The following is a 17,019-nucleotide window of genomic DNA, read 5'->3' on the forward strand; positions in this document are numbered from 1 at the left end:
TGTTATTCAGAAGTCTTGTTGACCAGAGGGAGGTGAACTCAGGGAATGTTGGAAGAAGGATAATTTAAAGCTGTGAATCTCCTGCTGAATTTTACAGTAGTTTAGTGGAGGGTTAAACCCATACAGAGTGGGTGACCCTGTGAAATACAGCAATAATACTTCACAGCCTGATGGTACATTTAAGATGTATTTTCTGACTCTTCTCCGAAGATCACCACCATGTTGTGGTGTGGAGGCCTGTGAGTTCCTGAGATCCCAAGAGTGACACCATCTATAATTTAGCTCCTGGTTGGGTCAACCACGGTGGGTGAAGGTTCCACAAAAGGAGCGATCTAACCAAGGCCTCAGAAATGAAGCTGGGGGAAGATGATCACAACATCAGTGAAGATGAAGGAAGGAAGACTGCAGCGGTGAAGAGTCCCCAGTCATCTTGCCACTGGACCCTGACTCTGATCTGTCAAGGACAGTGTGGTGGCTTCCTATACATCAATCTCCCCACATTAAACAAAGTCACGCACAGGCATTCTCCATTAAAGGAATAACCCCTTGGGAGAACATCATACTCGACTCAAGTGATCACACTTCTATGACTATTTTCTGTTGCAAGACAATTAGGCCTGTTCTTGAAATGTTGGTCTCAGCCCCTGGTCTTGTCCGTGGGATTGTGAGTGTCAGCAGTACCTTGTGGATAGCATTCTTGTACCTGACTCAGAGGACAGTTTAGTTCCCAAGACTCACATCTGCAACACAGACATTACTAGCAAAGCCACCATTAGACATGGCGCTAGAGATTGCTTGTGGTGAAGAAGAGAAAATCTATTGGACAGATTGTTCAGTGCATGGATCATAAAAGCACAATAAAAGCATAGACTATTTTCTAAGTAGAGAGAAAATAGAAAAAGCTGAGGTGCAATGGGACTTGCTAGACCTTGTGCAGGATCCCCTAAAGTTTCATTTGCATGTTGAGTCCGTGGCGAGGCAGGAAAATGCGATGTCAGCATTCATTTTGAGAGGACTAGAATATAAAAGCAAGGATATAACGCAGAGGCTTTATTAAGCACCGGTGAGGCCTCACCTGGAGTATTGTGAGCAGGTCTGTTCCCCTCATCTTAGGAAGGATGTGCTGACATTGGAGAGGGTTCAAAGGAGGTTCGCGAAAATGATTCCAGGATTGAGTGGCTTGTCATAGGAAGACCGTCTGATGGCTCTGAGCCTGTACACATTGGAATTCAGAAGAATGAGGAATGACCTTATTGAAACCTCTTGAACGTTGGAAGGCCTCAATAGAGTGGATGTGGAGAGAATGTTTCTTATGGAGGTGGAATCCAAGACCAAAGGACACAGTCTCAGAATAGAGGGGCATCCTGGTAGAATGTTGATGAGGAGGAATTTCTTTAGTTTGAGAATGATGACTCTGTGGAATTCTTCGCACAAGCAGCTGTGGAGGCCAAGTTATTGGGTATGCTTAAGGCAGAGGTTGATAGACTCTTGATTAATCAGGGCATGAAGGGATACAGGGCTATATCTTACGGTCTTATATATAGTGGATTCTGGTTCTTTGGGCCATCAGTTAATCGGGACAGCTCCTTACTAGGGACAACACTTAAAGAACACAAACTAATTGAGAAAATAGCTGGGATTCCCTCATTTATTTGGGACACTCTGCCACTTAATTGGAGTAGGAAACTGTTTCTAACTTGTGTCAGTTGCATGCACTTGCTACGCCGTGCTTTGAGTGAACAGTTTTTAAATAGTGTCAGTGTCATGTGCTTGTGGTCAAAAAGCAGTGATTTTTGTCACTGATAGTTGGTGAAAAATAAGTCATAAGACCACTCCGAACTGTTTTGCTCAATGCAGTTTCAAGCATTCGGGCTTAGAGATGCCAGAAAAGGCCAGGAGGGAAAATGAAATGATTTCACTACTTCAACAAGTTAGAATTTGATGGTACCAATAATCATCTTAAGTGTTACAATTAAAATGAATATTTGGAGGATGCAATTGTCAACAGTATTTAATGAAGGCAGTCCATTATCTAGACTATGTGACTGCAGATTTTGTTCATTTACAATCAGAAGAACACAACACAGATGAATTCATCCATCAATAAGCATTAGGAACAAATAAACAGTTTTCTACTACTGGTACTGGAAGTGCTTTATCTTGTTCTGTATTTCATTTAAATTCTTAATTTGGTACTCGGTTCGTCTTTATGTAACCTTTTAGTTATTTCCATGAAAGTTTAGCTAATTAGAGAAGCCGCTTAATTGGGCCAAAATGTACTGTCCTGATGTGTCCAATTAACTGGAATCCACTGTAATACAACATAAAGAGGGCAACATACAGTACTGTGCAGAAGTCATAGACCCATAGAGTCGGCCCTCCTTATCCGCAGATTCTGCATGCGCAGATTCAACCATCCACGGATCGGGAAAACCCAGAAGTTCTCTCTCCAGCACTCGTTGTTTGAGCATGTACAGACTATTTTATCTTGTCATTATTCCCTAAACAATACAGTATAACAACTATTTACATAGAATTTACATTGTATTAGGTACTATAAGTAATCTAGAGATGATTTAAAAGTACAGGCAGTCCCTGGGTTATGAAGGAGTTCCATTCCTGAGTCTGTCTTTAAGTCAGATTTGAAGTCGGTACAGGTACATCCGGTATTACTTAGCATCAGTTAGTCAAACATTTTTCTTAGTATATAGTATATATTTTACATTTCTCTGCATATAAAACTTAAGAAACATACGTATTCCAATAATTAAACCACTGCGTTGCTTAGTAATACTTGTAGCTTTCATTGGGGCAGGGCCTTTCACATGCTCCATTAAAATTGTTCCAATCGTTGACCGGCTGTAGCCTAACGCTTTTCCAGTGACTGATGGTGTTTCACCTCTTTCTGATCACTTTATTAATTCCACCTTATTTTCAATCGTGATTGTGATTATTTTTGTGAATAGAAACACTGCAGATTCAGAGCTGCGCCAGGTCCTAATGTCCACCGCATTGCGCATGTTAAATAAAGTCCGGGGTTCCGCTGGGTCCTAAAGACCACCGCACTGAGACAGGTTAAATAAGGGACTTGAGCATCCGCGATTTTTGGTATCCGTGGGGGGGTCCCTGAACCAATCCCCCATGGATAAGGAGGGCCGACTATATACAGTATATAGCTAGGGTGCCTAAGACTTTTGCACAGTACTGTATATGTTGCCGTGGAGCTGAGAGCAAGTTTGTAAATCTGGCAGGAGCCAAGGATGTTGGGAATGGCGAGGGGGGGGTGCCGCAGGAGGAACAGAGAAGGAGTGTCATGGAAGGGGATGGTGTGGGTGTGGACACCAGCCCTAAAGACACCGGGTAAGGTAATTAGATTCCCAACAATTGGTTTATTGATCATTACAGTTGGTCTTTCTGGTGCTTCCTGCTCGCCCTTCCTCTTTTCCCAACCATGATTCCCCTCTCCCTGCCCCCTTCCCACTCTCATACCACCACAGAGACCCATATCAAAGTCAGGTTTATGATCACTCACATCTGTCATGAAATTTGTTTCTTTTCCATGGTAGCTGTACAGTGCAATACATAAAATTACTACAGTACTGTACAAAAGTCATGAGAAGCGGTAATCCATTGTTGGATCCTGATGTTTTTATGATCCAAAGTTCTTCAGAAGTCAATAAGGAGTCATAAAACATTTTGCTTATGGCCATTTTATTGTGTTACAAGAGAGGAAAGTGAACAGGAAAGAGCTGAGAAAACAAAGAGGAGAAGGCAAAGGGAAAAGTAGCCGCGGTCTTCCCACACTCAGACTAGAGATGACCAAACTTCCAATGATAACGATTCGCCGATAAAACAGCCAGATTCAAGTAGCACGACACCTGCAGCTATAAACTTAGAGCTTTTTAGAAAAATACAAATGCAACTGTACCATAATTACTGGAAAATTCACTGGACAATTACCTTTATACAGATGATTGTACAAAAATACTAGCAGGCTTTGGAAAGTTAAACTACAAGAAAGATAACAATTCTACACCCCAGTCCAACAATATGTATGTATTATTATTCAACTAATATAACAAATGACAGTTACCAACATTAGATTAAAAAAAGGAAATGTTTTTAATTAGTCCATTATTGGTATGTGTACCGAGATACAGTGAAAATCTTTGCTCTGAATGCACTCTAGACACATAATTCCATACAGATAGCAAAAAGGGAAAAGTAATAACAGAATGTAAAATATAGTTACAGGAAAGTGCAGTGCGGGTAGACAATGAGATGCAGGGGCCATGATAAGGTAGACTGAGAGATCAAGCATTCACCTCTATAACATCATTCAAGTGTTTTATAGCAGTGCATTGCAACTGTCTTTGAGTTAGGTTGTGTGAGCTTTCAGGCTTTTGTATCTTCTGCCTGATGGAAGAGTTCTGACTAAGCATATTTGTGACTTAGTGCAAAATTTGAACAATTTTCTTTCCTCTGAAGTATTATCTAATAAACTATGAAGTTAAATTCATTAGTATTTATTATTTCAGCTCCCAAAGTAATATCGGAAGCAGAGCTTTCTCTCATGACAGTATTTTCATCCCTGAACTATCCATCTCGGAGTCAGTGTCAGTTCGAGGAGCGTCCCAGGAAAATGTGGCTGGCAGGGTGAAAGCTTTACAGGTGAGTTTTGAGAAAGTACAGAAGGAGACAATTTGGTCCATCATGTTATTTATTGCCAGTTTCCAATCAATTCCCAAGTAATTCTACCTCTTAGCACTTTACATCACAGTCGATTCCAGATGCTTAGGGAAATGTGAAAAAGTATCATCAGTTTTAAATGATGATTTGAGAAATTAATGACTTAGAGTGGACAGAGATGAATGACTGGTCATGAGCAGGTCAAATACAATGGGGTATAACATTCAAAATGGAGCTTGGCTGACCTTTGTTTACTGCACAAAGATGGGGGAACAATGTTGAGGTCCTGAATCAATCGAAAATTTCCACAACTTGTTGGATAAAGCAATTCCATAAAACCATAAGACATGGAAGCAGAATTAGGCCCATCGAGTGTGTCCACCATTCCATCATGGCTGTTTTATTATCCCTCTCAACTCCATTCTCCCAACTTTTCCCCACCCACAACCTTTCATGCCCTGACTAATCAAGAAGCTATCAACCTCCACTTTAACCCAATGACTTGGCCTCCACAGCTGTCTGTGGCAATGAATTCCACAGATTCACCACCCTCTGGCTAAAGAGGTTCCTCCTCACCTCTGCTTAAATTGACGCTTCTGTATTCTGAGACTCCCACACCGTAGGAAACATCCTCTCCAAATCAACTCTATTTAGGCCTTTCAATATTCACTAGGTTTCAATTTGATCCCCCCTCATTCTTCTAAACTCCAGCAAGTACAGGCCCAGAGCCATCAAATGCTCCCCATATGTTAACCCTTTCATTCCTGGGATCACTCTCATGAACCTTCTGTGGATCCTCTGCAATGTCAGCACGTCCTTTCTTAACTAAGGGGCCCAGATCTCCTTTCAATACTCCAAGTGCATTTATACAATACTCACTATTCAAAGTCAAAGTCAAATTATTATCAAAGTACACATGTCTCATCATATACTACCTTGAGATTTATTTTCTTGCAGGCATTTTCAGGAAAATACAATGCAATAGAATTATTAAAACTATGCACAAACAAATCAATGAAGAATTGTAAACCCAAAGTGAGAATTAAGGTTTGGAATAGTCATTGCCTAATTGAATATCTCAGGGATCCAAGTGGCTTTAATCTTGTACCAAAGTTCCTAACTTCTCAGCTAGAAGAGCCTGCAAGAGGGAAGGAGACCAAAGTGGGAGATAGAACTGCCCACTTATTCAGCAGATTGAATAACTTCAGATTTCCATTCTCCGGAGTTCTATTTTTTTTATCTTTTTAATTGAGATACAGCATGGAATAGGTTCTTTGAGTCACATTGCCCAGAAATCCCCTAATTTCATCCTGGGTCTAATCAGGGGACAAATTTACAATGGCTAATTAACCTATCAACCAGTACCTCTTTGGACTGTGGGAGGAAACTGGAGCATGTGGAGGAAAGCCACATGGTCATGAAGAAAAAGTACAAACGCAGAGGCAGGAATTAAACCCGGTTCACCTGGACTGTAAAGCGCTGTGCTAACCACTACGCTACCAACAAGACTATCTTACCACAGTACTGAAAAATTAAAGAAATAATGCATTCTGTGCTACCTTCTTCCACCTCAACAACTGATTTACTTACAGTCAAACAAGAGAAAATCTGCAGATGCTGCAAATCTAAGCAACAAACACAAAATGCTGGAGGAACTCAGCAGGCCAGGCAGCATCTATGAAAAAAAGCACAGTCGGCGTTTCAGGTCCTGCCGAAAGGTCTCGGCCTGAAGCATCGATTTTACTCTTTTCCATAGATGCTGCCTGGCCTGCTGAGTTTCTCCAGCATTTTGTGTGATTTACTTACAGTGACCATTTTTATCAGAATCAGCTGCCCACAAAGTGTTAAAAGGTCAACATGTTAAACTGGTAAATTGTAAATTGGTAAATCATTTTGTTAATGTCATATGTAGCAAAGTTCAGTGAAAAATTTTGTTTCACATGCAGATCATTTCATCATACTGGGGTATTGAGGTAGTACTAAGGAAATGCAATAACAGAATGCAGAATAAAGTGTTACAGTTGGAGAAAGTGCACTGTAAGGTAGACAATAAACCCAAGACCATAATGAGGTAAATTGTAAAGTCAAGAGAATCATGTGCTATGTTTGACATATGACGGGAAGTTTGTTGCTTTGCAGCAGCAGTACAGTGCAATATATAAAAAACTATAAATGACAGTAAGAATATATAATAAATAAGTAAATAGGTAAATAGTGTGAAAAGAGGCAAAATACTGAGAGAGCAGTCACTGTTTAGAGATCTGATGGTGGAGGAGAAGAAGCTGATGCTAAAATAGGAATGCTTCTGTACCTCCTCTGGATGATAGAAATGAGAAGAGGACATGTACTGGATGGTGAGGGTGCTTCATGACAGATGCCACTTTCTTGAGACACTCTCTACTGAAGATGTCCTGGATGCTGGGGAGGCCAGTGCCTATGATGGAGCTAACTGGCTTTACAACCCTCTGCAGCCTTTTCCAATCATGTGTGATATTTGTGAACGGAGATTCCCATTTGAGCTAATCCCATTTGCCAACACCTCGCCCATATCCCTCTCAACCTTTCCGATCCATCACCTTTAAGATGTTGTTAGTATATCGCCGTAACCATTTCCTCTGTTGGCTTTTCATATACTGACTGCAATCAAGCTAAAATCAAACTGAGTGTAATCGAACTAAAATCAAATTGAGTGTAATCGAGCTAAAATCAAACTGAGTACAATCGAACTAAAATCAAACGGAGTACAATCAAACTAAAATCAAACTGAGTACAATCGAACTAAAATCAAACGGAGTACAATCAAACTAAAATCAAACTGAGTACAATCGAACTAAAATCAAACTGCGTGCGTCAAACTAAAATCAGACTGAGTGGAATTGAACTAAAATCAAACTAAGTACAATCAAACTGAGTGCAATCGAACTAAAGCTGTCACTCAGTCAAGATTCAAGTACATTTATTATCAAAGAATGTAAAAATTATACAACATTGAGACGTGTCTGCTTACAGGCAGCCACAAAGCCAGAAACCCAAAAGAACCCAATAAAAATAAAGTGAAGACCAACATACAATATGCAGGGTAAGAGAAAAAAAAAACAAATTGTACAAACAATAGGAGCGAGCGCTGCATTCTGAACCAAATTGAGTTCTTAGATCTGAATCCCCAGAGCTGCCCAAAGTAGGCCCAAATCCTTGGTCTCAGTCATCATATTAGCGGGGCAACTGGCTGCGAAACTCATAGACACAAAGCTCAGCAGCTGGGCAGTCTCACAAGCTCAACGTCGTGGAGAGGAGTGAGCATGGTAGGAAAGTGAGCGGAACCAGCCCAACTCTCACCTCTGGTCCTGACACCCTTCCTTTCCAGTCTATTTGGGCTGGCATTTAATTAGCCAAACAGAGGGATCGTGCCTCTCATTAGAACCCAGGCCCTGCCACTGTGGAATGCTGCTCGGCAGCTAAAGCAGCAGACTAAAGCATCGAGTCTAGCAAGAAGAGTGGCCTTTCCTCATGCTGTAAGATTAATGTATGGTAACTGCGGATTATTCACCTGAATCACAATTTGAGCCCATGAGTCCACCTATTAACCTACTAACCGATACGTCTTTGGACTGTGGGAGGAAACCGAAGCACCCGGAGGAAACCCATGCATTCCACGAGGAGGATGTACAAATTCTTTACAGAGGATTGAACTCCGAACTCCGACGCCCTGTGTTGTAATAGTGTCACACTGACCACTATGCTACCTGTGGTGAACTACGTGTGCCTGTCTGGACACGCCCCCTGCTGACTGCTCCTGTGGCTCCTCCCACAGGCCCCTGTATAAAGGCGATCAGAGCCTGGGCCCTGCTCTCAGTCTCCAGGATATAGTATGGTGGTCACTCACTGCTGGTTCCTTCTTCCAGTCAATAAATGCCGATATCTCGCCTTTACGTCTCAGAGTGAGTTACTGATGGTGCATCACTACTGTAGCGCCCAAATATTTCTGTAAAGGATTCATGGTCCAGCTGTTGCTAGTAAAAATTATCACCTCAGGTGAACCTGTTGTTAACTTGAGTTTGGAGGAAGCAGGAATGGTACAACTTTTCTGACATTTAGATTCAAGATTCAATATTCAAGGTAGTTTCAGTACCCAGGAATGAGGAACAATGAAAATGACTGTTACTCCAATCTGTTGCAGCATAAAAAATACAATTTTAAATAAACATAATAAATATAAATATAAAATCAATCCTATAAAACACAGTATACAGTAAATGTTATGTACCCAGACTGACTGGATGTGCCTAACGTGATGCCAGGTGACGTGGATGTGGGGGAGGTTACTGGGTGGAGGTGTTGATCGGCCTGACGACTTCGGAGAAGTAACTGCTTTTGTGTTTGGTGGTCCTGGCGTGTATGCTCCGTGTAGCCTCCTCCCTGATGGGACTGGGACAAACAGTACATGAGCTGGGTGGGAGAGATCCTTCATGATATTGCTGGCCTTTTTCTAACACCTTTCTGTATATTTTTCTTTGATGGTGGGTTGGTGGTAGGCTGGGGCTGGTGAAGCACTGGGAAATTGGGAGTACAATGGTATGAAAACTTATGTTCAGTGATAAGCTTTTGCCTTCTCTCAGCTACAATTTGAACAGAACATCCGACTGTCTTCCCCCGGCGTGTTGATCCCTTCCGTAAAGAACGAGGATGCGGGCACCATGTCCGAGGACGATGGGCTGCCCAGGAGCCCTCCAGAAATGTCTTCTCTTCACGCAGTCCTGAGGTGTTCAACGCCAAAGGTAGAGCAGGGTCCTCTGGTTAACGGAGAGGGTGTGAGAGGGCGGGGTGAGCCCATCAAGGCCAAACCTGTCTGCTTGCTTCATAAAGTTGCTGCATTGATTCTTTTTGCCAGCCAAAGGGACTGGCCATCCAGAAATGGCCAATTTCTCTTCATAAATCTTGTGTGGCCCTTAGAACTTTGATCCAGTCTGTCCAGAAATTTGTGGTTTTAAAGGAACATTGGGAAAATTCCATGTCAAAGAATCATTCAACATGGAAACAGGCTTTTGGCCCAGTTCAACCTTGCTAGTTATGTTGCTCAGTTGATACTCCCATTTGCCTGTAGGCTAAAGCCCCTTGCCCTATAAACCTCTCCTATCCTATCAGTTATCTAAGTGGCTTTTAAATGTTGCTAATATTCCTGCCTCAAGCACTATTTCTGGCAGCTCTTTCCAAATACACACCATGCTTTGTGTGTGGAAGCTGCCCCAATGTCCCTGTTTAGTCTTATACCTTCAATCATAAACCTATGCCCCCTTGTTCTCAACACATCCACCCTGGGAAAAAGACTATGTACTTTCACCCTGCCTATGCCCCTCATGACCATATATACCTCTGTCAGGTCATCCCTCATCTACGTTCCAGGGAACAAAATCTTAGTCTGCACAACCTCTCCTAGTAACCCAGGCCCATAAGTCCAGGTATCATCCTGACAAATCTTTGCATTCTTCTAGTTCAGTGACATCTTTCCCATAACAGGGTGACAAATGTTGTTCACAATACTCACAAGTGCAGCCTCACCAACCTCTTACAAGTTCAGAGCAGCCTGAGAAATCTGATCCCAGCAAAGGTTTTGCATGTACCTAATTAAATACTGGCACAAGTGAATGTTCCCACTGATGGTTTTGCATGTACATACCGAGTTAGACATTGGCACAAACAAGAGAAAATCTGCAGATGCTGGAACCCCAAGCAACAAAATGCTGGAGGAACTCGGCAAGTCAGGCAGCATCTATGGAGGGGAATAAACAGTTGACATTTCAGGTCAAGCCTTTCTCTGTACGAGACATTGACTGTTTATTCCTCTCTATAGATGCTACCTTGCTGAGCTCCTCCAGTATTTTGTGTCTGATATTCAAGATTCCCAGCATCTGCAGACTCTCTTGTGTTAGCCAACATTTTCCCTTGATTGACTCTCTTTCTGTTTCCATCCCACAGTGTGCTGTCCTTGCTGAGCGGCACAATTCTTTAAGTTTAGGTGGAACTGAGAGTGAAGATGAAGAACTGGTGAGTATTCAACCTTTTTGGTGATGATATTTAATGTCTGTTCATTCATTATGTACCCAGTCATATGACATGGGCGATCGTGATCCTTCCATGACTATGATTGTTTTTGGCAAATTTTTCCACAGAAGTGGTTTGCCATTGCCTTCTTCTGGGCAGTGTCTTTACAAGACGGTTGACCCCAGCTATTATCAATACTCTTCAGAGATTGTCAGCCTGGCGTCAGTGGTCACATAACCAGGATGTGTGATATGCACCAGCTGCTCATATGACCATCCATCACCTGCACCCATGGCTACACTTGACCCTGATCAGGGGTGGGGAGCTAAGCAGATGCTACATCTTGCACAAGGGTGACCTGAAGGCTAGCGGGGGGAAGGAGCGACTTGCGTCTCATTTGGTAGAGACATATCTCCACCCCACCACCCAGATATTTAATATCATATGTACAGTATAGTTCTAAACAATGGCGCCACAAAACTGTTTAAATTATTGATGAGAGAAGCACTTCAGAAGGCAATTTGACCCATTTTGTCAGTGTTGTTTCTTTTACCTCCACTATTAACCTGTCATTACAAAAATCAGAAAATGCTGAAAGCACTCAGCAGGTTCCCGCCTACCCAGGCCATGCTCCTTTTTTGCTGCTACGATCGGAAAGGAGGTACAAGAGTCTTAGGAGGTCCCACACCCCCAGGTTCTGGAAGATTTATTCCCATATAACCATTAGGCTCCTGAACCAGCATGATAACTTCATTCACCTTGAACTAAACTAGCTCCACAGCTATTGACTTACTTACAAGATGTCTACAACTCATATTCTCAGTATTATGTATTTATTGATTTCTTTTATTACTATTATTTTGTATTGGCACATTTTGTCTTCTGTTGCACATTGGTTGTGTTTGTTTATATATGGTTTTCATTGATTCTACTGCATTTCTTTGTTCCATTATGAATGCCTGCAAGAAAAATAATCTCAGGATAGTATGTGGTGAGATATACATACTTTGATAATAAATTTACTTTCAGGTTGTCCCACTCCCATCATAGAGGAGGCTATGTTGCATCTAGGCCAGGAACACCAGACTCAAAATCGGTTACTTTCCCCAAGCTGTCAGGCTGATCAACCCCTCTACCCACTTCCACTACTTTATCATTTCCCGTCAGTCACCTTATGTACAGACACTCCTGTGCCTAGCATCACTTTATGGACATGCAGTCAATCTATGTTTAAGGTCTTTGGCACATGCAACAAAATCTGTAAAGCGAAGATGCTTTCAACAATAATGAAGTGAAAAATTTATAAGTATCAAAAAAACTTACTAAGCATTAAAAATTAAATCTGATCAATATTTGCCTTTAAAACTGCATCAGTTCTCTTAAATAAACTGTCATACAGTTTTATTAAGAAAGTCAGCTGGCAGGTTGTTCCAAGCATCTTAGAGAACTTGCTACGGTTCTTCTGCAGACTTAAGCTGTCTCGTTTGATTCTGTCTCTCCAGATAATCCCACACAGCCTCAATGATGTTGAGATCAGGGCTCTGTGGAGGCCGTACCATTTGAAACCATACACAAAACCTAGAGTGCCCAATACTTCTGCATAGTATTGTATATAAGCTATTTTATATTTACTTATTGTGTTTGCTTAATTATTATTGTGTTTTTTAATCTTATTGTATTTTTTGTGCAGCATTGGATTCAGAGTAACAATTACTTCGTTCTCCTTTACACTTGTGTACTGGAAATGATGTTAAACAATCTTGAATCGTGAAGGTTAGGCAGCATTTGTGCAACAAAAAGAGTATTAATTATTCAGGTCTTTATTCGAATCTTTTGAGAAATGTTAAGTGACAAATGTTAAACCTGTCTCTCCCTCCACAGATGCTATCTGATTTGTTAAGTGTTTATATTGCAACTTTTAGTGTTTCATTGCCAGTAAAGCACTTGGGATGTCGTGAAGTTGTGGATGTTACTACATACAGTACTGTGCAAAAGTATTAGGCACATATATGTAGCTAGCGTGCCTAAGATTTTATACATTACTGTGCTTGTAGAGAGGAGAGCAAGTTTGTAAATCTGGTGGGAGCAAAGGATGTTGGGAATGGTGAGGGTGGAGCGCTGTGGGACAGGTGGCAGAGAAGGAGAGCCAGGGGTGGGGAGTTGTGTGGGTGCAGATGTACCAAGCCCTGAGACCCCAGGCAAAGTCATTTGATTCAAAATGATTGGTTTATTGATCATTGCAGAAGGTCTTTCTGGTGCTTCCCACCTCTTCCTCTCTTCTCATCCATGATTCCCCTCCTCCTGCCCCTTCCCATCTCTCAATCCAGAATAAAGACCTATATCCAAATTAGCTTGTTGATATGTCTTGAAATGTCATGAATTCTTTTTTGTGGCAGCAGTACAGTACAATACATAAAATTATTACAGTACTGTGCGTTCAGTGGCCAGTTTGTTAGGTACAGGAGTAGAGCCCAGGTGTGGTCTTCTGCTGTTGTTGCCCATCCACTTCAAGGTTTGTTGTGGGCAGAGATGCTCTTCTGCACACCACTATTGTGACACATGGCTACTTGAGCTACTGTGAACCAGTATGGCAATTCTCCTCTGACCTTTCTCATTAACAAGACAATTACACCCAAAAACCTACTGCTTGCTGGATGTTTTATTGTTTCTCACGCTATCCGCTGTAAACTCTAGAGACTGTCGTCTGTGAAAATCCCAGGAGCTCAACCGTTTCTGAGAAGAAACAAACCACCCCATCTGGCACCAACAATTAATACACAATCAAAGTCACTTCGATCACATTTCTTTCCCCATTCTGTTGTTTGGTCTGAACAACAACTAAACATCTTAACCATGTTTGCATGCTTTTATGCATTGAGTTGCCACCACATGACTGGCTGTTGAGATATTTGCATTAATGAGCAGGTGTACAGGCCTTCTTAGTAAAGTAGTCACTGAGTGTAGCACATGTCATCCCAACATGTGACACTGTTAGTGGAACTCCTGTAGTTGCAATAAATACAGAAAATGCTGGCAGTACTCCATGGGTCAGGTAGCATCTGGGGAGAGAGTGACAGTCTGAACATTTGTCAAAAAACTCCAATAAAGAGTTCTTGACCTAAAACATTACATATTCTGCCCAAGACCTCAAGAAACTTCAGAGTTATGGACACAGCTCAGCACATCACAGAGACCAGCCTCCCCTGTATGGACTCTATCTATACTTCTTGCTGCCTCAGTGAATCAGTCAACATAATCATAGACCCCACCCACCCAGAGCATTCACTCTTCTTCCCTCTCCCATCGGGCAGAAGATGCAAAAGCACGTATCAGCACATATCTTCTGTCCTGCTGTAATCAAACCCTTGACTAGTCCCCTAGTTGCATTATCCCCAGTATTTTACACTTTCTGTCTTAAGTTGCATCTGCAGGAACAGTTACATGTCAGGTCAACAATTCCTTGTCTGAACTAGGAATAATAAATCAGTACTGGTCTCAAAGGAATGTGGAGGAAGGATGGAGAGGGTAAAAAGAAGGCGGAGCCAGTTTTCCGAGGGATAAGCTGTAAATGATGTAATTTGGTGGGTGGGGGAGTAAGGAAGAGAAAACATAATACTTTATTCCCTGGTGTGGACTGTTAACCTCACAATCTACCTGGTTATGACCTTGCACCTTATTGTCTGCCTGCACCGCACTTTCTCTGTAACTAACACTTCATCTCTTATTGTTTTACCTTGTACTGCATCGATGCAATGTGTAATGAAATTATCTATATTGACAAGATGGAAGACAGTTTTCTCACTACCTTGGCGCATAGGACAATAATAAACCAGTATGCCAACTTAATTTACAAATTCAGTGAAACTTCAATGTACAATATTCTACAACTGGACTGAAAAGAACAAATAACTCCACAAACATACACTTTATCAGGTACAGAAAGTACGTAGGATTCTTTATTCTTTAGTTCTCATTTGTAGAAGTTCAAAATACACTTATTATCAAAACATGTATACAGTATACAAACTTGAGTTTCATCTCCTTACAGGCAGCTACAAAACAAAGAAATCCTAAAGAACCCATAAAAAAAGACTGTCAGATATCCGATGTGCAGAGAGATATATAAAAAAAAAATCCTGCAGGCAATAAAAGTAAGCAAGTAGCATTCAGAACAAAAGTGAGCCCATAGACACGAAGTCTGGAGCAGCCAGAGCAGGCCACATCCTCAGCCTCAGTTCAGCGCAGAGCTGAGGAAACATTGCAGACCCTCTGACACAGAGCCCAGAGCAAAAGGTTGTACCATTGAAGTTCTACTCAATTTGTGATAGCTAATTCAAAAGGAAAAAGTGAAGTGTTTCCATGGAAGTCCAGGAGTGGGACACACCTATGAGACATATGAAGTGCACATATTGAATGATTCAAACAGTTACAGAAAAGAGATAAAATGTATTTCAGTGACATTTGGCACAAGAGCTCTGATTTAGAATGAACTGTTGTTATAGTAGTCCAAACTGTTTTCTACATTTTTATTTTACAGATATCCTTGATGCCTTCTTCCAGACCCCTCTCTCCACTGGTTCTCATGACGACCAGCTGTGACTCACTTCCTGTTGACTTCAGCTCTCCAGCTAGTTCACACATTTGTCTGAACAACACCGCAGCTAAGCACAAGATCGCTGTTAACCCTCGTAGACAGAAGACCTATGGCAAGCAGATGAAGTCGATGATTGTAAGAATGTCGTTTCCATGAACAAACACAAAACAAAAAGCAGAAGCATGCGAAATACTTTGACATAATTATCTATATATTGCACTGCAATCCAAACAATGGTGCTTGATAACTCTAAATCAGCATTATCAAATGCATTCAAAAAGAAAAAAAATCAAAATAGGTTTTGAAGTGTATATTTAACTCAAATAAAACAACTACAATAAGTACTTTTCTGTACAGCACAGAAACAGGCCCTTCTAGTCCATGCTGAACATTTAAACTGGCTGCTCCCTGATGCTTAATGCAGACTGTGAGGCACTCAATAATGAGCCAATTTAGAGTCATGGACTAATGCAACATGGAAACACACCCTTCAGCCCAACTGCTCCATGCTGATCAAGGTGCCCACCTAAGCAAGTTCTATTTGCCTCTGTATAGCCCATATCCCTCTAAACCAGGGGTTCCCAACCTGTAGTCCACAGACCCCTTGGTTAATGGTAGAGTCCATGACATAAAAACGATTGGGAACCCCTGCTCTAAACCTTTCCTATCCACCAACTCATCCAACTGTCTTTCAAATGTTGTTATTTAACTCGCCTCAACAACTTTCCCTGGCATCTCGTTCCATGCGTGCACCACCCTCTGTCATAGGGTCATAGAAAAATACCTCATGGAAACAAGTCTTTCAGTCCATCTAGTCCATGCCAAAACCATATAAACTGTCTATTCCCGTCAACCTGCACCAGGACAATAGCCCTCCATACTTCTACTATCCATGTACCTATCTAAACTTCTCCTAACTGTTGAAATTGAGCTTGTATGTACCACTTGCACCACAGCTCATTCCACACTCTCTTGACCCTCTGGGTGAAGAGGTTTCCCCTCATGTTCCCCTTTCAACTTTTCACCTTTTACCCTTAACCCATGACCTATAGTTGTAGTCCCACCCAACATCAATGGAAAAAGCCTGTTTGCATTTACTCTATCTATTCCCCTCATAATTTTGTTACCTCTATCAAATCTCCTCTCGATCTTTTACATTCCAAGGAATAAAGTCCCAACCTATTCAATCTTTCCTTACAGCTCAGGCCCTCCAGGCCTGGCAGCACCCTTGTAAGTTTTCTCTGAACTCTTTCAACCTTATTTACATCTTTCCTGTAGGTAGGTGGCCAAAACTGCACACAAATTAAGCCTCACCAATGTCTTATACAAGCTTCAACCTAACATCCCATCTCCTGACTTAATACTTCGATTTATGAGGATCAATGTGTCAAAAGCTTTCGTTACCTGTAACATACTTTCAATGAATTATGGACCTGTATTTCCAGATCCCCTTGTTCTACCACACTCCTCAGTGTCCTACCATTCACTGTGTAAGACCTACCCTGGTTTATCCTACCAACAAAAAATGGGTATCCCCTCTCACTTTAAACCTGTGCTAAAGTCATAGAGCACTACAGCACAGAAACAGGCCTTTCAGCCCTTTTAGTCTATGCTGGACTATTATTCTGCCTAGTTCCACATGCACCATAACCCTCCATACCCCTCCCATCCGTGTCATTATCCAAACCTTAAATGCC

The 17,019-nt window shown here is 41.6% G+C and overlaps 1 protein-coding gene across 4 annotated transcripts in view; it reads left to right on the forward strand.

Annotated features, from left to right (window-relative positions):
* zgc:66433 (uncharacterized protein LOC321250 homolog) overlaps positions 1–17,019 on the forward strand; it is a 138,352-nt gene that overhangs the window by 104,866 nt on the left and 16,467 nt on the right. For all 4 annotated transcript variants that reach the window (XM_059976705.1, XM_059976706.1, XM_059976703.1 and 1 more), the window contains exons 4-7: positions 4,539–4,671; positions 9,306–9,464; positions 10,663–10,731; positions 15,266–15,457. In XM_059976705.1, the coding sequence (XP_059832688.1) occupies positions 4,539–4,671; positions 9,306–9,464; positions 10,663–10,731; positions 15,266–15,457 (553 nt within the window). The remainder of the gene's footprint in view (positions 1–4,538; positions 4,672–9,305; positions 9,465–10,662; positions 10,732–15,265; positions 15,458–17,019) is intronic.

Source organism: Hypanus sabinus, chromosome 8 (assembly GCF_030144855.1).
Source record: "Hypanus sabinus isolate sHypSab1 chromosome 8, sHypSab1.hap1, whole genome shotgun sequence".
Classification (NCBI taxonomy): Eukaryota; Metazoa; Chordata; class Chondrichthyes; order Myliobatiformes; family Dasyatidae; genus Hypanus; species Hypanus sabinus.